This window comes from Hyla sarda, chromosome 3 (genome assembly GCF_029499605.1).
Source record: "Hyla sarda isolate aHylSar1 chromosome 3, aHylSar1.hap1, whole genome shotgun sequence".
Classification (NCBI taxonomy): domain Eukaryota; kingdom Metazoa; phylum Chordata; class Amphibia; order Anura; family Hylidae; genus Hyla; species Hyla sarda.
The window spans coordinates 345,052,765-345,078,889 of NC_079191.1; the positions used below are offsets into that span (position 1 = coordinate 345,052,765).

At 41.2% G+C, this 26,125-nt stretch overlaps 1 protein-coding gene across 2 annotated transcripts in view; it reads right to left on the reverse strand.

Moving 5' to 3' along the window:
- Nucleotides 1-286: 286 nt before the first annotated feature.
- Nucleotides 287-26,125, reverse strand: part of HNRNPLL (heterogeneous nuclear ribonucleoprotein L like) — a 253,232-nt gene continuing 227,393 nt past the window's right edge. For both annotated transcript variants that reach the window (XM_056567440.1, XM_056567442.1), the window contains exons 10-13: nucleotides 23,468-23,669; nucleotides 22,844-22,901; nucleotides 18,269-18,367; nucleotides 287-1,471 (exon numbers count right to left, since the gene is read on the reverse strand). In XM_056567440.1, coding sequence (XP_056423415.1) covers nucleotides 1,416-1,471; nucleotides 18,269-18,367; nucleotides 22,844-22,901; nucleotides 23,468-23,669 — 415 coding nt within the window. In that variant the 3' untranslated portion in view covers nucleotides 287-1,415. The remainder of the gene's footprint in view (nucleotides 1,472-18,268; nucleotides 18,368-22,843; nucleotides 22,902-23,467; nucleotides 23,670-26,125) is intronic.

A 26,125-nucleotide genomic window follows, 5' to 3' on the forward strand; every position in this document is an offset into this window, starting at 1 on the left:
TGCGCCATAATCAGTTTTTTGTATCAGTACCATTTTGGTATTGATCTGACTTTTTAATCTCAACTTTTTTTCTGGGATATTATAAAAATTTCAATTCAATTTTTGTTTTTACATTTACGTCATTTACCGTACGGGATACATAATGTTATATTTTAATAGGTCGTACAATTACGCACGCCAAATATGTTTATTTTTATTATGATTACATGTTTTGATATAGGAATAGTGGGTGATTTGAACTTTTAATATGGAAGGGGTTAATGTGTGTCTTTAAAACTTTTATAAAAAAAATGTTTTTTTTTACACTTTATTAGTCCATTCATCTGTGTGCTCTGCGATCCATTGATAGAGCCTAGTCCAGCCAGGCTCTATCAATGACAGAGCTGGGACACCAGGGAAGCAGAGGTAAGCCCTCCGGCTTCCTCTATAGCCGCATGCTGGCTATTAGTGGCGGCTCCCAGCTACTGAGAACAGCTTTGGGCTGCAGAGTACGTAGCGGGCACGAGTCAGGAGCCCGCTCCAGACAGACTGCTGAGCGCTGCCGTGCCTGTCCGGTCTGGCCCTGCTTGCCCGAAGCAGGGCTAAGGGCCGGAAAAATTCACCTGCCTGGCGCCCGGAACTGCATGTCCCGGGCGTCGGGAGATAGGAATTCCACATCCCTGAAAAGAACAATTCGAAATATTTAGAATCGATACAGTATTGTCTAATGAAATATCTCTATACTTGACTGAATCGATTTTTTTCTTACACCCCTAATAAAGAGCATCTAAAATACATCATAAATTTGGGGCACACCATGACATTTTTTAAGCGGTTTGTAACAGAATTCTGTGTCATTTTGCAGAGTAAAATCACCAGTTTTTCTCCATAATGTATTATTGTTATTATTTTATCTGTATCACATCCATACAGAGATGCTTATGTAAACCTCCTAGAGCCATAAGTACTACTCACAGGAACATAATTCTGTGCATTTGCTAGTTCATAACACATGTATTGGCCTGGTATAACTAGTGACATTTTAACCTGTTCATTCCTATTTGCCAGTGAAAAGGTGAAATGCCCAATATACAAGATACCCACTGGCATATATTATTACTTATTTAAAACAGACTGAATCTGTGCATCCAAACATTAAAATATGACTTAAAAATACTAAATAAAACAGGTCAGCATATTAGATAAAGACCTGGCATTGTGAGGTCAGGCATATTATTTAAGGCATGGGTAAAACAACATGGTTGGCATTCACTAAACATAATGCTAAGAATTATAAAAACAAATCAATGTAAATTGGTGTCAGAAATATATAGTGCTGCTCAGAACACCCAATAACATGTAATCATTGTGAAGCATTGATAGTCATGCAGAGTACATAACAGAGCGGGTGTTCAGAGTCCTCTGGGATCCAGGTTTCACAGGTGAGAGGAGGTGGAGAAACACAATTTCAGGGTGTAAGGATTAGAGCCATCTGTGGAAAAAAATAATGAGACATTTTAGTAATAACTCAAGGGATCAACATGAAAAAAAGTTTTTTTTATGTATTTTTATATAAACTCTTTATCCCCATATATAATCTGTATACTGAAACGTAAAGATGTTCTCCAGAGCACCGTGACTGTGTCTGGCCATTCCAGTGTTATCAATTTAACATGAAGATGTACTGGTTGAAGCTGCTTTAGGACTTCAACCATCACCATTTGTGTTCGAGACATTGGGGGAGATTTATCAAAATCTGTGCAAGGGAAAGTTGCCCAGTTGCCCATAGCAACCAATCAGATCGCTTCTTTCATTTTACAGAGGCCTTGTTAAAAATGAAAGAAGCAATCTGATTGGTTGCTATGGGCAACGGGGCAATTCTTCCTCTGCACAGTTTTTGATAAATCTCCCCCCTTGTCTACTCCTCTTCCTTCCCCAAACAGTGTCACTATTGTCCATGGACTATGTTGAGCATTGTAGCTTAGTCATATTTAATTGAATGAGGCATCACCAAACAGCCCATAAATAAGAGGGGCACTGGTTTTGGAAACAATGCAGACCTTTCATTGTCATTCTCGGTCATCCCCTTAAGCTTGCAAAGGACGTAACATCACCCTGTTACAATGAGAGAAGCAGAATCTACAGTGGACACTGGTAGGGGCAGCTTTACCCGAGGCTGCACTTTTATATCCCAGAAAATAACATTGGATATAGACTGAACATAATCATGAACAAATGGACAGCTTCTGGTCCATTTAACTCAAAAAGCCTGAAGCAGATGCAAATTATCTTTCTGCTGGAATTCTGCAATATACCCTGAACAAAGATGACTTAACTAGCGTGAACTACTTTTTTATTAAACTGGAAACAACAGGAAGTTTTTCAAGATTAACGTCCCTTTTTTTATGGATGTAAAATATCTTTTTTTTTGCCTGTTTTAGAGGTGTTATGGTTTGGCCACATGTGGCAGAAATGCTGAAGATTTTGTGCACAGAATTTACAGTAGCAGCAAAGTTAAAATTATTAACTACACTCTGCAGAAAATTCCACATTAAAGCATGTGGAAATTGGCCAGGATTGAGGATTTCAAATTCTGCATCATGACAATTTCTGTGCCAGATTCGTGTTGGATTTATTGTGGGGATATTGAAATCCATTAATCTGCAGAGTTGCAGATTTTGCAGAAGAAACCCCACAGATCCGCAGCTAAATCCACAAGTGTGGACTTTTAAAGAGGACCTGTGACAACCCAAAAAAATTTGATTATGTTATCATTGAAAAGCGTAGAGATCACTGATCCCACCCCTTTTTACATTGTTGTCATATGCCCTTCTGTTCCCAAGATATGTGGATATATTGATAGAATTAGTATGCATAGATAATAAAATTAAAAGGGAATGTAAAAATATAAAAGCAAAAAGATATCACTAGAGGAGAATGTAATTCCTCATATACCTTGTCCTGACGAAGGGCCCACTCCGGGCAAGAAACGCATTGATATGTGCCTTCAATAAACTGCATTTTATTAATCTGGTTTATAATGCTGTTGAACCAATGACGTGACTGGGTCTGGCGCTTGAAAAAGTTTCATTTTCTGCTTTTACTTGTGTCTACCATTACCGAACCAGAAGGCATCCCGGATCGGGAGGATCCAAGCTGCAGGACCCCAGTTTATATTATGCGTACAAATAGATGTTGTGCTCTCAGCTCAATGTCACAGGGTACGTGTCCTTATGCTGTAATACTCCACCAGTGCTTTTCATACTCCACCAGGGGCACTTGTGTATCTCTCCCTCTTTTTTCTCCTCTTCCCTTTGCATTTATAAAAGGGAGATCGTGTATCAACCTGGTTTGAGCTGAAGCTCAGGCCACAGCTGCCCTCGGTGAACATTATATTTGGGAATCATGGAATATTATAAGAACCGTGTAAATCTTCGAGATCGACTGATATGACTGTATCCGCCTTGGGTCAGTCGGCATGACAAACTCACCACCTCAGCGGAGACAAAAGCAACTTTTTCAGAAACAGAGACTGCCGCTATGATGGAACTTTTTCACTCAACATAACTCAAAATAAAACTTCAACATCAGGTAGAGGTGTCTTTTCTAGATATTTATTTAAAAGAATGCATTATTCCTAGAGGGCTAAGACTAACATTTAACCCAGCTTTTCCAGATGATGAGATATATTCCAAGAACTGGTATAAATTGTTGGACAAAAATACTTTAATATGATAAGAATGCTTATTGATAAGAGAATGTGTTTATGTAAGGAAGCAAATGCAAAAATCGCTGCTATTTTGGAAAAACTGCAATCTACCTTTCCAGGTTTCAATTACATAAATGACAACATTACGGGCAGGCTGACTAAATTAGAAACCGAAATTATAGAGAAAAAAAAAGGACAGAAACTGAATAGGGAACGGGGGGATTATTTTAGGGGCGATCCCTGGAATTGGAGGGACCACAATCCCTGTAATTCCAATGCACCTCTAGAGGGGGATTCCCGAGCCCCTGACAATTCAAATTCTAAAAGTCAGGAATCATCATCCCACTCAGTCCAAAAATATGGTCCAAAAAATCTGAACCCTGAAGGTGGGGCTAAGAATAGGACAAATGTTACCAAGAATCACCAAGGAAGGAAAGGGAGTGTGTCTAGCACGAATTCTACCTTCTAACTCCACAAATCTAAAAAGAGAGATGGAGAACGTAAGGACATAGTACATAAAGACCATGGGAATAAATCTACCACCTCCCCCTAAAAAGGATCCCGAGAGTAGGGATTCCAAAAAGTAAGAAACAACGCAATAATTCCCAACCTGTAACTCTATATCCAAATCCTTCTACACCTAAAATGGCTAAAACACCATCTAATGACATAACTCATATCACCAATAAGATGGATAAAAATAATGAAGACTGCTTTACCTCGATATTACTATTCCTATAGGCCAGTCAGAGCATTAGAAGGAGACTAAGTGACATCAGCAGAAGATCTAGCCTTGGCTTTCCGTCCACCAATTCTAGGGATTTTGAGAAAATAGAACATTTCTCCATCCCTGTGCAGGATCTGTTGGATCTTACTATACATGATGCCACTGACCTGCAAGCCCCGATATGTCCCACTGAGAATATTACTGGTAACATAATTACCATCGATAACACCAACAATCAATCGACTCTGGTCCCCTTTCTCCTTACAGGGAGGGAGTTAGTTCATACTCCTCCCCGAGAATCCCCCCCAGACCTCGGAGAACATATCTATGCATGCTGGACATTTTTTTTTTAGAGATTCAACCGGCCAACAAAAATCCACCGATAGAGAGACAATTGGAGAAGAAACCCCATTGGAAACAAACATCATCATCCATCAGGATGTTAAAGCCCCCTTCTTTCTATACGGTCCATTCACAAGGACGGTACATTAACCACTTTTCATGAACTGGTCCGTCGGGATTTTCACAAATTATCTAAGTACAAGTCCAGCCACAACCTCTCTAAATCTGAAGAATAGGCCCTTAAAAATCTAAAAAAAAAAAAATCAAGACTTAGTATTTAGGTCCGCCGATAAAGGCGGAGGATTGGTCATTATGAGTCTTCAGTAATACCATAAAAAAGCTATAAAGATCTTATCCGATACCAACTACTATGAGAAGGTCAAGGGAGACCCTTTCACCAGTATAATCAAGGAATTGTCCAATCTATTCCAAGCAGCATTTCAGAATTCCGATTCCTAACTGTACAGAAGTACAATAAACCATATATATATATATATATATATATATATATATATATATATATATATATATATATATATATATATATTTTTTTTTTGTTGGTGAAAATTCACAAATCCCTTACTGCTCCCCCTGGTCGACCTATCATTGCATGCACCAATTCATACACCAGTAATCTCTCTCACTTTTTAGATTTATTTCTACAGGAATAGGTCACCTCCCTTCCGAGCTATCTCATAGACTCCACAGACCTGCGAAAAAATACCCAGAAAAATTACTCACATATGCTTACCAAAAAACTTACTCAATTGGAATGCATAAAGCCCAAACAAAAGCCTGAGAACCAAAGACAGTGGGATACCAATTTCATAACTGGTAGGGGATAAGATGTCAGATCGCCGCAGTGCCGCTGCTGGGGATCCCCGGGATCCCCGCTGCGGCACTGCGCCATCATTACAGCACAGAGCAAGTTCGCTCTGCACGTAATGACGCGCAATACAGGGGCCGGAGCATAGTTACGTCACGGCTCCGCCCCTCGTGATGTCACGGCCCGCCCCTTTCAATAAAAGTCTATGGGAGGGGGCGCGGTGGTCGTCACGCCCCCTGCCATAGACTTGCATTAAGGGGACGGGCCGTGATGTCACGAATCGCGGAGCCATGACGTCACGCGGCTCTGTCCCCTGTATCGCCCGTCATTACGCACAGAGCGAACTCTCTCTGTGCTGTAATGATAGCGCAGTGCCGCAGCGGGGATCCCGGGGATCCCCAGCAGCGGCACCGCAGCGATCTGACATCTTATCCCCTATCCTTTGGAAAGGGGATAAGATGTCTAGGGGCGGAGTACCCCTTTAAGGACTGAGGGCATATGGGTATGCCTGTGGGAATTCCGGTCCCCGCCGCTCGCCGGGGGGGGGGGGGGGGGGGGGGGGGACCGGACCGGGGTGACTGCTGATATCTATCATCAGGCACCCCGTGCAAATCCCTGGGGTGGTCCTGAGACCTCCCATGTCGGTGATCTGGGTCAATCGGGTACTAGACAGCCCCATTCACCCTTACCCAGCAGGAGTGAGGTGGCCTCACAATCACGTGATTGATCGGTCTGAACAACCGACCAATCACGACCCTGCTGGGCGGTGATTGGGACGGCGATCATGGTGGCGATTGGGGCACGGCGGGGGTCTCCTACCTTTCCCTGGTCCAGCGGGGGTCCCCTCTGGTGTGGTGGCAACAACAGGAGCAGCAGGATCGGCGGAAGCAGCGGTGGCGGTCTCGGCGGCAGGATACAGCAGGAGGTGAGGCCTGTTCACCTCCTGCTGTTGCTTAGCAACAACTCTCAGCATGCAAAGCCAAAGGGCATGCTGGGAGTTGTAGTTTTGCAACAGCTGGAGTTCCAACTACAACTCCCAGCATGCCCTTTGGTAGTCTGTGCATGCTGGGGGTTGTAGTTATGCAATAGCTGGAGGCACATTTTTTCTATGAAAAAAAAAAAAAAAAAAAAAAAAAGAGTACAGAACTACCCCATATGTGGACATAAAGTGCTCTGCGGGCGCACAACATGGCTCAGGAGTGAGAGCGTGCCATGTACATTTGAGGTCTGAATTGGTGGTTTGCACAGGGTTGGCTGATTTTACAGCGGTTCTGACAAACGCAAAATAAATACCCAGATGTGACCCCCATTTTGGAAACTATACCCCTCACGGAATGTAACAGGGGGTATAGTGAGCTTTAATACCCCACAGGTGTTTGACGAATTTTCGTTAAAGTTGGATGTGAAAATGAAGGAAAAAAAGTTTTCACTAAAATGCTGGTGTTACCCTATATTTTCCATTTTCACTAAGGAGAATAGGAAAAAAGCCCCCCAAAATTTGTAGCCCCAGTAAGAACATACCCCATATGTGGATGTAAAGTGCTCTGCAGGCGAACTGCAATGCTCAGACGAGAAGGAGCACCATTGATATTTTGGAGAGAGAATGTGTCCGAAATTGAAGGCCATGTGTGTTTACAAAGCCCCCGTAGTGCCAGAACAGTGGAACCCCCCACATGTGACCCCATTTTGGAAACTACACCCCTCACGGAATGTAATAAGGGGTGCAGTGAGCATTTACACCCCACAGGTGTCTGACAGATTTTTGGAACAGTGTTCCATGAAAATGAAAAATAACATTTTTCATTTGCACAGCCCACCGTTTCTGTGAGGGGTGTAGTTTCGAAAATGGGGTCACATGGGGGGGGTTCCACTGTTCTGGCACAATGGGGGGGCTTTGTAAACACACATGGCCTCCCACTTCTATTCCAACCAAATTCTCTCACCAAAAGCTCAATGGTGCTCCTCTTCTGAGCATTGTAGCGTGCCCGCAGAGCACTTTACATCCACATATGGGGTATTTCCAAACTCAGAAGAAATGGGGTTACAAATTTTGGGAGGCTTTTTCTCCAATTACCCCTTGTGAAAATGAAAAATTTGGGGTAACACCAGCATTTTAGTGAAAAAAATATCAAATTTTTCATTTTCACGTCCAACTTTAGCGGAAATTTGTCAAGCACCTGTGGGGTGTTAAGGCTCACTGTACCCCTTGTTACGTTCCTTGAGGGTAGCTTCCAAAATAGTATGCCATGTGGATTTTTTATTTGCTGTCCTGGCACCATAAATGCGACATGCCCCCCCCCCCCCCCCCAAAAAAAAAAAAACATTTCAGCAAAATTTGCTTTCCAAAAGCCAAATGTGACTTCTTCTCTTCTGAGCATTGTAGTGCGCCTGCAGTGCACTTGACGTCCACACATGGGGTATTTCCATACTCAGAAGAGATGGGGTTACAAATTTTGGGGGGCATTTTCTCCTTTAACCCCTTGAAAAAAAGATTTATTTGGGGGAAAACCAGCATTTTTGTAAAAAAAAAAAAAAAGGCGTCAAGCACCTGTGGGGTGTTAAGGCTTACTGGAACCCTTGTTACGTTCCTTGAGGGGTATAGTTTCCAAAATAGTATGCCATGTTGTTGTTTTTATTGCTGTTCTGGCACCCTAGGGGCTTCCTAAATGTGACATGCCCCCCAAAAACCATTTCAGAAAAACTCACTCTCCAAAATCCCATTGTCGCTCCTTCCCATCTGAGCCTTGTAGTGCATCCACAGAGCACTTCACATCCACATATGAGGTATTTCCTTACTCGAGAGAAATTGGGTGACAAATTTTGGGGGCTTTCTCCTTTTACCACTTCTAAAATTTCAAAAACTGGGTCTACAAGAACATGCGAGTGTAAAAAAAATGAAGATTTTGAATTTTCTCCTTCACTTTGCTGCTATTCCTGTGAAACACCTAAAGGGTTAACCCACTTTCTGAATGTCATTTTGAAAACTTTGGGGGTGCAGTTTTTATAATGGGGTCATTTATGGGGTATTTCTAATATGAAGACCCCTCAAATCCACTTCAAAACTGAACTGGTCCCTGAAAAATTCCGATTAAAATTTTTTTGTGAAAAACTGGAAAATGCTGCTGAACTTTGAAGCCCTCTGATGTCTTCCAAAAGTAAAAACATGTCAATTTTATGATGCATATATAAAGTAGACATATTGTATATGTGAATCAATATATAATTCATTTGGAATATTCATTTTCCTTATAAGCAAAGTTTCAAAGTTAGAAACATTTTCAACATTTTCTTGAAATTGGGGGATTTTTCACCAAGAAAGGATGCAAGTAACAACGAAAATTTACCACTATGTTAAAGTAGAATAGGTCACGAAAAAAACATTCGCTGAATCAGAATAATTGGTAAAAGCATCCCAGAGTTATTAATGCATAAAGTGACAGTGGTCAGAATTGCGAAAAAGGGCTGAGTCCTTAAGGTGAAAAAGGATCAGTCCTTAAGGGGTTAAATATGCTAATATATACACAGACGCAATACTCAAATAACCAATCAAAATATAACATGATGATTTTCACGTGATAACTAACCTCCCCTTTTTGCCAAATGTAAAAACTAATGTACAGGGTGAGCCATTTATATGGATACACCGTAATAAAATGGAAATGGTTGGTGATATTAACTTCCTGTTTGTGGCACATTAGTATATGTGAGGGGGGAAACTTTTCAAGATGGGTGGTGACCATGGTGGCCATTTTGAAGTCGGCCATTTTAAAACCAACTTTTGTTTTTTCAACAGGAAGAGGGTCATGTGACACATCAAACTTATTGGGAATTTCACAAGAAAAACAAGGATGTGCTTGGTTTTAACGTAACTTTATTCTTTCATGAGTTATTTACAAGTTTCTGACTACTTATAAAATGTGTTCAATGTGCTGCCCATTGTGTTGGATTGTCAATGCAACCCTCTTCTCCCACTCTTCACACACTGATAGCAACACCACAGGAGAAATGCTAGCACAGGCTTCCAGTATCTGTATTTTCAGGTGCTGTACATCTCGTATCTTTACAGCATAGACAATTGCCTTCAGATGACCCCAAAGATAAAAGTCTAAGGGGGTCAGATCGGGAGACCTTGGGGGCCATTCAACTGGCCCACAACGACCAATCCACTTTCTAGGAAACTGTTCATCTAGGAATGCTCATACATTGGATAGATCCCTCCAAGACTGTTGGAACACAAAAATTTATGGTATGGTGTGGTATATGGGGTACAAAGATAGTGGGGCCATTCTTCATCAACGGAAACCTCAAGGCCACTGGATATGCGAAATTGCTACATGATGATGTGTTTCCCTCTTTATGCACTGAAGCTGGCATGTTCCCTGAGTTTTTCCAGCAAGATGGTGCACCACCACATTATTGGTGTCAGGTCCGAGCATTCCTAGATGAAAGTGGATTGGTCGTCGTTGGCCAGTTGAATGGCCCCCAGGGTCTCCCAATCTGATCCCCTTAGACTTTTATCTTTGCGGTCATCTGAAGGCAATTGTCTATGCTGTGAAGATACGAGATGTGCAGCACCTGAAACCACGGATACTGGAAGCCTGTGCTGCATTGACAATCCAACACAATTGGCAGCACATTGAATACATTTTATAAGTGGTCAGAAACTTGTAAATAACTCATGAAAGAATAAAGTTACGTTAAAACCAAGCACATCATTGTTTTTCTTGTGAAACTCCCAATAAGTTTGATGTGTCACATGACCCTCTCCCTATCCCCATCTTGAAAAGTTTCCCCCCTCACATATACTAATGTGCCACAAACAGGAAGTTAATATCACCAACCATTGCCATTTTATTAAGGTGTATCCTTATAAATGGCCCACCCTGTACTTCCGTGTAATAAACAGAACTCTCTGAGAACTCTTGGGAACAGTTCCTGAGCTTCTTGCAGAGAGAGTTTTCTATGGGGTTGAGATCTGGAGAGTGGTTAGACCACTCCAGTACCTTTTCACTCAAAATCTCACAATACATGGCCCCCTTCATTCTTTCCTTTACACGGATCAGTTGTCCTGGTCCCTTAGCAAAAATACTGCCCCAAAGCATGATGTTTCCACCCGGTGCTTGACAGTAGGTATGGTGTTCTTTGAATGCATCTCAGCATTCTTTCTTTTCCAAACACGACGAGTTGAGTTTTTACAAAAAAGTTCTACTTTGGTTTCATCTGACCATAAGACATTCTCCCATTCTCCCTCTTCTGGATCATCCAAATGCTCTCTAGCAAACTTCAGATGGGCCCAGACATGATTGGCTTAAGCAGGGGGGAGACGACACCTGGCACTGCATGATTTAAGTCCCTGGCGGCGTAGTGTGTTCCTGATGGCAGCCTTGTTACTTTAGTCTCAGCTCTCTGCAGGTCATTCACTAGGTCCCCCCGTGTGGTTCTGGGATTTTTGCTCACCATTCTTGTGATCATTTTGACACGACGGGGTGAGATCTTGCGTTGAGCCCCAGATAGAGAGAGATTATCAGTGGTCTTGTAGGTTTTCCATTTTCTAATAATTGCTCCCACAGTTGATTTCTCCACACCAAGCTGCTTGCCTATTTAAGATTCAATCTTCCCAGCAGGGTACAGGTCTACAATTTTGTTTCTGGTGTCCTTCGACAGCTCTTTGGTCTTGGCCACAGTGGAGGTTGGAGTGTGACTGCTTGAGGTTGTGTAAAATAGAGTAAGAGAACACTCCATGCTGCATTAAAAGAAATATGTATGATAGAAAAGGCTAGACATGAAAGCCGCTCACCCCAGGTGGTTGTGTACCAACATACACAACAATGGTATGCCCGTGAAATATGCGAGTGGTCCGCTGCCCACCTACTGGTAGAGTTACAAGGAGAGATAGGCTTCAAACAGGATGCCGGCTCCACGAGGAGCAGGACAAACTCAGCAGGACCATCAGGTAAAAAGAAATGGTTTAATCCCAAGATGAAACGCGTTTCACTTCAATCACGCAGCTTCATCAGGCATGACACATACACATAAGGTACTCATTTATAAAGACAGCAATTGACCCTTACAATGCCTTCGCAGAGGAGGGAACAGAATCAATGAAGAATGTATACATACAATGATATTATTCAATAATACATTCAAAAAGGTTCAATGAACCCCATGGAAATAACGGATACATAAAGGAAACATGTACAAATAAAAAAGGACACCTAACACCATATATGTCAAAAGAACATATATATATATATATATATATATATATATATATATATATATATATATATATATAAATAAAAAAATATAATATGAATAAATATATAAAGAGAAAGTAAACATAAATTTCGAATGAAACAAGGAAATAACTATCACATACAGTGTCTCAAACCTCCGCACATGTATGAGACACTGCATGTGCAGAGGTTTGAGACACTGTATGCGATAGTTATTTCCTTGTTTCATTTGAAATCATGGCTTTGTCCAAGCTGAAGCACAGGCCTGGACAAAGTCCAGTAAGTGAGGGTGGGCTAGCACTCCTCTCTTCTGTCTGATAGGACTTCTCTGTGCCCTCTCCTGTCTGATAGCACTCATCTGTGCTCTCTCCTGTCTGATCATACTCCTCTGTGCTCTCTCCTGTCTGATAGTACTCCTCTGTGCTCTCTCCTGTCTGATAGGACTCCTCTATGCTCTCTCCTGTCTGATAGGACTCCTCTGTGCTCTCTCCTGTCTGATAGGACTCCTCTGTGCGCTCTCCTGTCTGATAGGACTCCTCTATGCTCTCTCCTGTCTGATAGGACTCTGTGCTCTCTCCTGTCTGATCGGACTCCTCTGTGCTCTCTCCTGTCTGATAGGACTCCTCTGTGCTCTCTCCTGCCTGATAGGACTCCTCTGTGCTCTCTTCTGTTCTCACTTACTGGACTTTGTCCATGCCTGTGCTTCAGCTTGCGCAAAGCAAATGATTTTATAACCCATGATTTCTATAAAAAGGAAATAACATTTTCTTATGAAGTATATTAAAAAGGTTAATGTTTTGCCAAGATGTACAACATATAAAAAGTTTTTGAATCTGACAGTGCCCATTTAACCCCTTAACGACGCAGGACGTAACTGTACGTCCTGGTGAGCTGGTACTTAACGCATCAGGACGTACATTTACGTCCTATACATAACCGCGAGCATCGGAGTGGCCAGGGACCCCCCAGTAATGGCAGACCGCCGCGGATGTCTGCCATTAACCCCTCAGATGCCGTGATCAATACAGATCACGGCATCTGCAGCATTGCGGACACTAAAATGGATGATCGGAGGTCCCCTCACCTGCCTCCGCTGCCTTCCACGGGTCTTCTGCTCTGGTCTACGATCGTGCGGACCAGAGCAGAAGATGACCGATAATACCGATCAGTGCTATGTCCTATGCATAGCACTGAACAGTATTAGCAATCGAATGATTGCTATAAATAGTCCCCTAAGGGGACTATAAAAAAGTGTAAAAATAAAAGTTAAAAAAGTTTTTTAAAAAAGTAAAAAATAATTGAAAAAAACCCTCCCCCAATTAACACTTAAATTGTCCCATTTTCCCTAATTCACCCCCAAAAAGTGTAAAAAAAATAATTTTACATACATATTTGGTATTGCTGTGTGTGTAAATATCCCAACTATTAAAATAAAATGTTAATGATACCGTACGGTGAACGGCGTGAACTCAAAAAAAAAAAAAAAAAGTCCAAAATAGCTGCTTTTTTTATAACAGTTTATTCCCCCAAAAAATTATAAAAAATGTATTAAAAGTTTTATATAAGCAAATATGGTAGCAATAAAAAGTACAGATCACGGCGCAAAAAATGAGCCCTCATACCGCTTAAAAGGAAAAATTAAACCGTTATAGGTCTTCAAAATAGGGGGATTTTAAACATACTAATTTGGTTAAACAGTTTGCGCATTTTTTTAAGCGCAACAGTAATAGAAAAGTGTTTAATCATGGGTATCATTTTAATCGTATTGACCCAAAGAATAAAGAACACGTAATTTTTACCGTAAATTGTACGGCGTGAAAACGAAACTTTCCAAAATTTGTAAAATTGAGGGTTTTTAAATTTCCCCACACAAATAGTATTTTTTTGGTTGCGCCATACATTTTCTGGTAAAGTGAGTGATGGCACTACAACAGACAACTGGTCGTGCAAAAATCAAGCCCTAATACTAGTCTGTGGATGAAAATATAAAAAAAAGAGTTATGATTTTTTTGAAGGCGAGGAAGAAAAAAAAAAAAAACCTAAAAATAAAAAATTGTCTGAGTCCTTAAAGGGGTACTCCGGCGCTTAGACATCTTATCCCCTATCCAAAGGATAGGGGATAAGATGCCTGATTGTGGGGGTCCCGCTCTGGGGAACCCTGTGATCTTGCACGCCGCCCCCCATTAAAATCAGTCCCCGGAGCATGTTCGCTCCGGGTCTGATTACTGTCGATCACGGGGACGGAGCGTTGTGACGTCACGACTTCGCCCCTCAATGCAAACCTATGGGGGGGAGCGTGACAGCTGCAGCTTTGGATAGGATATAAGATGTCTAAGTGCCGGAGTACCCCTTTAAGGCCCAAATGGGCTGAGTCCTTAAGGGGTTAATGTGCAATATCCATTTATCAATTCCTTAAGGCAAAGTCCATTTCCAAATCAAACACTTTTTTTTTTTAACCCCCATGCTTCTGAAAAATAAATAAATAAAGCTGCTAAAAGACTTATTTATTCATCTCCATGGTAACAGATTACAAGCAAACCTTGTGTAGGCTGAACCCTTTTACATCTGTCCTCTTTAAACCTACAATGTTTTTGTAAAAAGAAGGGGACAGATGGAGGGAAATATAACTGAAGGATAAGAAGACAGAGGGTTTTTGTTTTGAAACTAACCAAACTTAGATAACATGCCATGTACTCACTATGATGTTCTCCTGTCTGTATCACACACAGGACATAATTTCCGTTCTTAGTGACCACAGAGTCTAATTGTCTTCAATTTTACCCAAAATGTACTTAACAATGAGGAAAAATATAAATTTCCTTGCAAAAAACAATCCCACACAGGAAAAACTGAGTAAAATAATGACATGTTTTGTTAAAAAAGGGTAATTTTATTTGTATCTTTTCATTTCAGTACTACTTATTATAATAAATGCCACTCCAATCCATAATAATAATTGCAGTTTCCACTGTTGTAATGCAAGACCACATGTTTTACCCAGGAATTGTAAAAATGATTTAGCTGATTTGCTACTCTGCCTTCGTAAGGGGAGAGCTTTCTACAACTGCATCTAGGGCTGGAAAATAACTAATCATTAATTATGTAGCATATATATAAAATTTGTGAAAAACTTAAAGGTCTCTGAAAGATTCCTAAGTATTTAGTAGCTTCTTCAGATTTAGCAATTTTTTGAATATTTCAGCTCTACATCAAGTAGTTTTTCCTTGAACTGATTAGGCCTCGTAAATATTTAGGACAGAAAACATTTGAATTCAATAAACAACTGACCCCAATGCCTTCCCACTATTACAAAGACAAAAAGAATGTCAGCATATAAAAGATACCTTCACTTGATGTGTCCCCTTTTTAAAGCGGACATCTCAGCATGTTTTTAGGGTGTAAATTAAAGGGGTACTCCGGTGAAAACCCTTTTTTCTTTTAAATCAACTGGTGTAAGAAAGTTAAACATATTTGTAAATTACTTCTATTAAAAAAATCTTAATCCTTCCAGTACTTATTAGCTGCTGAATGCTACAGAGGAAATTCCTTTCTTTTTGGAACACTGATGACATCACGAGCACAGTGCTCTCTGCTGACATCTCTGTCCATTTTAGCAACCATGCATAGCAGATGCATAGCAGATGTATGCTAAGGGCAGCATGGTGGCTCAGTGGTTAGCACTGCTGCCTTGCAGTGCTGGGGACTTGGGTTAGTGTTATTATTATTATAATAACGTCAGCAGAGAGAACTGTGCTTGTGATGTCATCAGAGAGCATTCCAAAAAGAAAATAATTTCCTCTGTAGTATTCAGGAGCTAATAAGTACAGGAAGGATTAAGATTTTTTAATAGAAGTAATTTACAAATATACTTAGAGCAGGTAGAGAAAGTACAAGTCCTGCACTGCTATGCAGGTGAAGGCAATGTACTGAGTGATGTGGTATCCGCTGTGTCAGGCATGGGTAGAGACTAGACTGTGTGTGCTATGTCGGGGTGCTGGTTTGGAAAGCTTGACGGAATCGGAACAAAGTAGAAAGAGACCGCACTCACCCAATCAACGTGCACAGATTTCTTAATTCCGTTGAGCATAAAACGTAGAACACAGAAGGACAAGTGGTCGGCAGGGACGCCGGGGAACAGGAGGTGTGGTTACAGCTGTTTCACGGGAACACAGCCCGCTTCGTCAGACTACGCCCTCTGATGACGCATCGCAGGTTATATACACACCCACAGCTATGTCAGCAGAGGGGCGTTGCACACAGGTAAGTGACTTAAAACCATAGAAAAGTAGAAAAACCTTAAAATCAACAACCCTCTGCAGAATCAATGACATATATGGACTAACAGCTACTATTTATAGAAATACGCTAAAGTCTAGCTTATCATTAAGTCCAAGATTACCTTGGGCATCCGTGCGCAGGATGAACTCCGCCTCTGTGCGCAGTAATAATAAAACCACCCAAAATAATGACCCGGCTGCATTAAAATTCTTTGGGATAAAGAGAATAATGCCCAAAGATGGGATCGATAGGAAAAAGCTATTACTGCGCACGAAGGCGGAGTTCATCCTGCGCACGGATGCCGAAGATAATCTTGAACTTAATGATAAGCTAGACTTTAGCGTATTTCTATAAATAGTAGCTGTTAGTCCATATATGTGATTGATTCTGCAGAGGGTTGTTGATTTTAAGGTTTTTCTACTTTTCTATGGTTTTAAGGCACTTACCTGTGTGCAACGCCCCTCTGCTGACGTAGCTGTGGGTGTGTATATAACCTGCAACGCGTCATCAGAGGGCGTAGTCTGACGAAGCGGGCTGTGTTCCCGTGAAACAGCTGTAACCACACCTCCTGTTCCCCGGCGTCCCTGCCGACCACTTGTCCTTCTGTGTTCTACGTTTTATGCTCAACGGAATAAAGAAATCTGTGCACGTTGATCGGGTGAGTGCGGTCTCTTTCTACTTTGTTCCAATTTACAAATATGTTTAACTTTTCTGCCACCAGTTGATTTAAAAGAAAAAAGGTTTTCACCGGAGTACCCCTTTAAGGAATGTCTGTATAGGGCTTTTGACCCTGAATCCATACATACCCCTCATTAGTTAACTGATACTTCCAGTGCCGAGATATGAGAGTTTAAAAAGATATGCAAATTAAGCTTTGGAGTCCACTGTACAACAACGTTTTCAGGTATGTTCTGCACTTGCCCGATCTGTCAACAAGGAACAGTGGTTAAAAAAAGCTTGGAGAGCAGTGTGCGCTCTTGTAACACAGAGATGATCCACCCTGCTTCTCTATGGTACTTACTCGGTATGATGAGATAGGCAAGGTAATCGTGCAGCCTAGTGGCTGTCAGTTGAGGGGTAGAGTATCAGCACACTGGAAGTTACCTCTCCGGTGAAGGGACCAAACTGTGCTGAGCTCTAGTGGCTAAAGGAAATGCCCATTGGGCTCCACAGCCTCCTTTGCATATCTTAAAACTTTAATGGTTCAGACAATGGAATTTCTGAGTGGAATTCCGCACTATAAATCCTATTGATATCAATGGGATTCTGCTGCACTGTGCATACGGTGGAATTTCCACAGCAAATGTTTCTGCTGTGGAAATCCTGATTCCAGAGTCCGCAGAAAGAATACGCATGTCTATTCTTTCTGCTAAGTCTGCACGGAAATGCATTGCTGTCTATGAGAAGTCACAAGGGCATCAAAAATGAGATTCCAGAGTTCTGGTTATAGTTTATATGGATTTAATCTGTCCAATGTATAGTTTTCTAGAAAAGTTTTATCTGTTTTTTCTCTCATTTGGTGTTACCAGTAGTTTGCATATTAAAGGGAAACTGACAGGAGGGTAACCCACATTAAGCTTATTTATTTTTTATTTTTACCAAAGTAATTATTCTGCTTACATCCAACTTTAGTGGTATTTGCACTCTTCCAGGTCTTTTGATGTTACTGAGCTCACCTGTGCTTTCCTTCTTTTTAAGAACGTACCAAATTGTTCTTCAATATCTGATTTGTTTTTAAGCCTACATCTGGGTTCACACATAGTATTTCGGTCAGTATTTAGTACTCATTTTGGTCACATAATGGTTTTCCTGTTTTCTTTACCAAAACAAGGAGTGGAACTGGCACAAAGAAATCAATATGTTTATTTTGATATTTGGACCAAATATTCTTTCCATGAATAGCTACAAAATGAAAATTCGACATTTAATCATTTCATAACAGGCTGTACTGGACTATGAAACTGCTGATTGGTCATGTGCCCAATAATTATTTAATCTGGGATAATGATACTATAATTCCTAAATGGTTCATGCAACTGTTGTGTAAAACTTCTTGAATTAAAGCTTAAAGTGTATGATTCAATCACACATTGAGGGGGCTAAAATGTGTTACTGTCTGTACCCACCTGTCGACTTCAGTAAGGATCAGTTATAAAAGCAGCAGCACTTACTAGGTACTCTTATTTGGTAGTGATTTAATACTGTGAGGGCTTCAACTGCTTCTGTCTTTGTTTCCCATTCAAGAAGACCGGATAAAGTTTTTGATGATGCTGTAAAAGACATATAAAATGTGAATATGTACTTAAATAAGGAATAACAACCATTTATCACCAGATCCCAAGACCCACTCATTCACTCCCATTGGGTGGAAGATCATACAAAGCAGTTAGAGAAGCTTAATTCAGATGGTGACAATACTAATAATAAAAAAATAATAAAGTAAAAAAATCTATCTCCACTGGGCTCCCATGATCACAATATAGGTCATCTAAAGATCAAGTGGGGGATTTATCATTATTGCCTGTGGTGGACATGTTTTACAGTCAATTTTTAGCTGTGAAGGTGCTGACATGCGTAAAATTTATGAAATAGCACAGAGTATATGATAAATTTGTCTGAGCAATAGACAGCTTGGGGAAATTAGGTCACCGATGAAGAGCACCAGGGATGTGGAAATCCTATCGCCCGACGCCCGGGACAAGTAGTTTTGGGCGCCGGGCAGGTGAATTTTTCATAGATTTAGCCCTGTATCGGGCTAGCAGGGACAGACCGACTTCGGAAATCTCCCCTCACACCGGCGCTCAGAGTGTATGCAGGGGGCGGCGGCCCCCAGCTGATTTCAGTAGCCGGGGGCCGCTGCTCAGAGAACCCACCCCGTGCCCCAGTCTGTCCTCCTTCACACACAGAAATCCTCCCCGTGCAGTGCAGTGCAGTCTGTCCTCCTCACACACAGCAGTCATTATGGAGGTGGAGGAGCTGTGCACGCACGTCCTCTCTCCCCCCCTGCTCTGTGTTTCCCCCGTGCAAACTTGCAACCTCTCCGTGGTAGATTAGGTCCTGAGGAGACAGAGCAGGGGGAGGGGGAGGGGGGGATGGAGCTGTGTGTGGGGGAGGGAGGAGCTGTGTATCGAGCTGTGTTCGTCCTCGCTCTCCCCCTGCTTCATGTGTAATGTAGAAGCTGGTGAGTGTGAAGCTCAGGTGAGGAGGCCGAGCATGCAGGCGGTGGGAAGGGTGGTTGTATATGTATATAATGTATAATTAGGGGGGTTGTATCAGCGGCGGGTGTATGTATGATGTGTGCATATGTATGGTGTATGTGTATGGTGTATATGTATGGTTTGAGTGTATGTGTACTGTGTGTATGATGTCTGTGTGTGATGTGTGTATGTGTATGATGTCTGTGTGTGATGTGTGTATGTAATGTATGATGGGGGGGCAGTGGCGAGTGTATGTATGATGTGTCTGTATGTATGTAATGTATAATATAGGGGGCAGTGGCCAGTGTATGTATGTATGTATGATGTGTCTATGTATGATGTATGTATATACTGTATAATATAGGGGGCATTGGCCGTTGTATGTATGTATATACTGTATAATATAGGGGCAGTGGCCTGTGTATGTATATACTGTATAATATAGGGGCAGTGGCCGGTGTATGTATGTATGATGTGTTTATGTATGTATATACTGTATAATATAGGGGGCAGTGGCCGGTGTATGTATGTATGTATGATGTGTCTATGTACGTATATACTGTATAATATAGGGGCAGTGGCCGGTGTATGTATGTATGTATGTATGATGTGTTTATGTATGTATATACTGTATAATATAGGGGGCAGTGGCCGGTGTATGTATGTATGATGTGTCTATGTACGTATATACTGTATAATATAGGGGCAGTGGCCGGTGTATGTATGTATGATGTGTTTATGTATATACTGTATAATATAGGGGCAGTGGCCGGTGTATGTATGTATGATGTGTTTATGTATGTATATACTGTATAATATAGGGGGCAGTGGCCGGTGTATGTATGATGTGTCTATGTATGATGTCTGTATATACTGTATAATATAGGGGGGAATGGCCGGTGTTTGTATGTATGTATGATGTGTCTATGTATGATATATGTATATACTGTATAATATAGGGGGCAGTGGCCGGTGTATGTATGTATGATGTGTCTATGTATGATGTATGTATATATACTGTATAATATAGGGGGCAGTGGCCGGTGTATGTATGCATGATGTGTCTATGTATGATGTATGTATATATACTGTATAATATAGGGGGCAGTGGCCGGTGTATGTATGTATGATGTATGTATATACTGTATAATATAGGGGGCAGTGGCTGGTGTATGTATGATGTGTATGTATGATGTATGTATATACTGTATAATATAGGGGGCAGTGGCCAGTGTATGATATGTGTATGCATGTATGTTTTGTACAGGGGCGGACAAGTGCTGCTGCCAGTTGTGCTTTTTTAATTTATTTTTAGTGGCTTCTGGCCACTCGCACTAAATTGCACCCCCAGAATCCCACCCCCTTCATACTCACCCGCCAACCAAGAGCCCCACGGATGCACGCAAACACGCCCGAACCAAAACTACAACTCCCAGCATGTTGCACCATAACCTGAACTGTAGAACTATAAAGTGCAACATGCTGGGAGTTGTAGTTTTGGTTCGGGTCAGCTGCAGAGCCATAGGCTGTATCAAGGCATGCTGGGAGTTGTAATTTTGGTTCGGGTCAGCTGCAGAGCCATAGGCTGCATCAGGGCATGCTGGGTGTTGTAGTTACTAACTGCAATTCCCAGTATTCCTTGACACAGCCTATGGCTCTGCAGCTGACACGAACCAAAACTACAACTCCCAGCATGTTACACAATAACCTTAACTGTAATACTATACAGTGCAACATGCTGCAACACCCACACAACCATAGGCTGTATCAGGGCATGCTGGGTGTTGTAGTTATCTACTAACTAAATGCAACTTCCAGCATTTTCTGACACATAAATTAGAGTAAATAAAATGCACCACACAAACTGGAGAAGCAGAACCCCCCCCCCAGTAACACAGCGCTGTTCACTGTTATCCAATCAAAAGACTAAATATATAAGTCCCTATGAAGACTGAAAAATTGTGATTAAAATATTTTAAGAAGTGCGTATATATATGAATAAGCCCCTTTCCTAATAAAAGCTCTGATAATAAATGGTTCCGATAAAAACGACAGATCCCGGCGCACAAGATTACCCTCATACATCCCTGTATATGGAAAAATTGGAGTTATAGGGGTCAGATGGGGGGGGGGGGGGAGGCTTGCCTCGGGTGTAAAAGGAGCTATCTACAGCTCTCCTGCCGCTAATATCCTGGCATGCTGCGATCACCGTGGCCGCTATTAAACCATTAGATCACCGCTGTCTAAGTTGACAGCAGTGTCTAAAGGGATCTTATATCCATCCCTGGTGGTCTAGTGGGGTGAATCGTACTATTTTGGTTGAAATTATTTTATCTACCAGGACAAGTGGATTTTCTTGAGGGACAAGTAGATTGTGTTCCGCTTTAGTCCCTTGGACAAGTAGTTTTTTTTCAAATTTCCACACCCCTGAGCGCGCATGCACTTCAAACGTGTATGACAGTGGAGTTATCATTTTTACTGTGTTAAGTCTATTTGATATGGAACCCAATAAAGCTGCAAGTTTTGTTCAAGTGCTAGATCATCCTTTCTTTCTTGAGCTTGGGGAAATTACCTCAGCACAGTCACTTTGAAATTGGCTGCGTAAAGTGCTGTATGTTGCTGTATTGCATTGCTATAACTTTCTTATTTTCTGTATACAGGGCTGTAGGAGGGCCATTTTTTGTGCCATGATCTGTAGTTTATATGTAGTTAATATGTTTATTTATTTAACTGTTTAAATGTTTTGTTTTTTTATTATAAAATGGGAAAAGAGGGTAATTAATTTTTTTTGGGAGGGACAGACTTATTCACATTTATTAAAACGCAGGGCATGCTGGGAGTTGTAGTTGTATACCATAAAGAGACACGTTAGAGCAGAAATCCCCAACCTATGACTCTCGAGCTGTTGTAAAACTACAACTCCCAGTATGTCCTCACCGTCAGGGCATGCTGGTAGTTTTTATACACCTTTTATTTGTGGTATTGCAAATGTCTATGTATTAAATGGTGGAGGCTTTGTGATAAATATGGGAAGGTACATGTTTTTTACTTCAGTACATTCCCTTATATGGTGCCTCCTGCCACTTTTTGTGGACTTTATAACCTGTTGCGCCAACATTTTTGACTTTTTCAACATGCTGCTCAAAGGCAGTTTTATAAGCCAGATCTGGGCTAGTGTAGATTTGCGGTGTATTGGAGGATCTTGCAACTTTTTCTGAAAAGTCGCAATGATAAATTCCTGATCACTGGATCTACAAAGACAGATTTGACCGTCTACAGTGATATTTATTGATCTGCTGTGCGATGAAAAGGCGCAAAAAGTCGCATGCAATGCTTGTGCGACTTTTCTGCGCCTTTTTGCTGCAAAAAAAACCATCTAAATCCCTTGATAAATTTCCCCCATGGTCCTCTGGTGTTGCCACATTGCCCTCACATGAATTCCTAATTATAAGAAATAAATCAACAGCGTTTGAATTTAGACCACAAACATTTAAAGACATAATTTTATGTTTCATGAAAGCTGTTACAGCGTTATTGGATTTTACTAACGTTTGGCATCAAAAACTTTGAACTTGATGAATTTTGGAACTTGGTGATCGTCACAGAGCTGCAATAAAAAAAGAAGAAAATATAAGAATATGAAAATGTTACAGTATATGTAACTGATTTCAGAATATCAGTATAACAATTAGTGATGCATGTAAACTTATCTATCGTGTTAAAAAAAAGTATTACTTTGGCCAGAAAAAAACACTAAATACCATTCCTCATGAGCTTTCAACAAACACGCCGTGTGTCACTAAGAGTATGTATGTCACTAAGAGTATGTGCACACTAAAAAATTCTAATTGGGGATTCAGGTGCAGCAGGCTCCCATTGTCTTCATAGGAATTCTGCTACACTGTGAACACTGCTGAATTTCCGCAGCGGAAAATTCTGGATTCCGCAATGTCTGCTACACACAGCCTATAATTCTCTCTGGATGGATATTCCGTAGTGTGCACATACCCTAAGATATATACATGTAATCCTGCTGAAATGCCAAATGCTTCTTAGCAATAGATGTCTGAACACGTGTTGATGGTTGGGATAAACTAAAAAAAAAAAAAACATATGGCAGGGATTGTTTGCTTGCAATTCATTTTGATGCAGCATACTGTAAATCTAACTTACCTTTTGAAAGATACTTTCTTCCATGCACAATGGAACATTATAGTAGTGCAGAACACAAGATGGCGGCTGAATTATGTTTTTAGAAGCTTGGCCGGCGCTCGTAAACCGATTATTCTTGCTCATTGCAAAATCTTTATAGCTACTTGTACCATCTTCTAGTTCAAAAATCTGACTTGGAACAACAGAGTGTTGTTTTGACACACTGAAAAAAACCCAAAAAACATATACATTAGCCAATACCTTTTTAAATGGGCCTAATCACATAAATGGCCAACTTTAAATATTTAGCCAACAATAAAATATGTTCTGCTTCTCTCACTTAAAGGGGTAGTCCAGTGGTGAAAAACTTATCCCCTATCCTAAGGATAGGGGATAAGTTTGAGATCGCGGGGGGTCCGACCGCTGGGGCCCCCTGCGATCTCTCTGTACGGGGCCCCGGCTCTCCGCCGAGATAGCGGGTGTCGACCCCCGCACGAGGCGGCGGCCGACACGCCCCCTCAATACATCTCTATGGCAGAGCCGGAGATTGCCGAAGGCAGCGCTTCGGCTCTGCCATAGAGTTGTATTGAGGGGGCGTGTCGGCCGCCGCCTCGTGCGGAGGTCGACACGCCCCCTTCCAGCGGGCTGTCGGGGCTCCGTACAGGAGATCGCAGGGGGCCCCAGCGGTCGGACCCCCCGCGATCTGCAACTTAACCCCTATCCTTAAGATAGGGGATAAGTTGCTCACCACTGAATCACCACTGGACTACTCCTTTAAGATTTTTGTAATTTTAATTAATTTCAATAGCAAGTGATGCTCCATTCTCTATTCCTTAAAGCGCAACTGTCATGGATATTATACCCCCCCAGACTAATAACATGATAGTATAGATGGACATCTAGAGAGGCCCAACCCCACATCCCCCCCACCCCACATAGACAAAATATAGATAGACTATACCAAAATATACAAAATGAATACGATAGAATACACATCAGTGAACGCAAATACAGTTTCTCACTGAGAGAAACACATAACCAGCAGTAAATCCGCAACAACATACAGAGAAAGTGCAAAGATGAGCGAACTAAAGGCATCCCGAGCAGGAAAGTTAGACCAAACCTAAACGTAACCTCTGCAGTTCACTCATCCAACCACGCTCCCCACAGCTTTTCAAACGTACACATTCTTCTCCAAGTTAATCAGCCAGTTAACCTTAGCAATGAATTCTGAAACCGTTGGAGGGGCACCATCTAACCAATGTAACGCAATGATATTACAGACTATATACAGCATCCTCAATTTGTGAGGATCCTCCACAACTAAATCATCTACATATCCATAACAATAGAGGAATTGAAGAGGCCTTTGCTAACTAGCTCTAATTCTTCTGCTCCAGGGCCAGATGGTCTTTCTTTTGCTGTATACAAAGAATGGGAGGAGGTGTTGTCTAAATTACTTTGTGTATTGAATAAATCCTCTGTAGTTAATGCACTACCTCCATCAATGTTAGAAGCTAACATCATTTTAATAAAAAAAAAGTCAAAAAAAAAAGAAAATATAATTAATCCTACTTCCTTGAGACCCATTTCCCTTTTAAATGTAAATGCTAAATTGTTGGCTAAGATCCTGGCCTCACGCCTATCTAATATTATCCAAGATTTAATTCATGAAAATAAAAGGAGATCCAAAAAAGGGAGATGAATCGCGCTGCCACAAGAAGTATATATGGGTAAATTTATTGCACACAAAGGATCCACGCAACGCGTTTCAAAGCCGTTCCAGCTTTTTCGTCAGGCGTGGTTACACATTACACAAAATCCAGTGCACCTTCACATCAGTATCAACGTAACTTAAGGCGGCACCTTTACATCAGCATCAACTTCACTTAAGGCGACACAATTATATATCAGAGTAAAAACTTATACACATAAATACACATGAAAATTACACATAATGATACTAAAAACAATAAAATGTGAGCATATATAGCGATGTTCTAAAAATCAGTTTTTTTCAATAACAGGGTTTTCAGACCTGCCGGGGATAATGTGTTAAGATTAAATATCCAGAAAGATTCTCTATTTATTAATCTTTGAAATCTGTTAGGGGCTTCTTCTGGGATTGTTTCGATCACTATTACGGACAAACCTTCAGCCACCCCATCGTGCATCAAAGCAATATGCCGGGACACGCTATGCTGCATAAATTTTGCATGAATATTAAATCTATGCTTATTCATGTGCCCCCTCAGCGTTTGAATCGTGCGGCCAATATATTGCAGGACACAGGTACATGTTAATAGATAGACCAAATAGGTAGAAGAACAATTGTTCACTACTCTCAGGGGAAAAGATTCACCCGTAGAGAAGGATATCCCCTTTCTCGAATTGCACTGAGGAACCCATTTACAACACAAACATCTAGAGACATTACATTTAAAGGTTCCTACTTTTTCCGTATTCACCACAGCATTTTTTTATCTTTTTCTATTTTGAGACGACTGGGCGCAAGGTAGTTCCGCAAACTCTTTGCCCTCCGATATGTCATTGCTGGTGCTTTCGGGAGCAGCTGTTTTAAAATCGGATCTTGCATTAATATAGGCCAATGATTCTTCAAAGTTTTTTGAATCTGGAAAGTGAAACTATTAAAATTGGTAATAAAATTAAATTTACGTT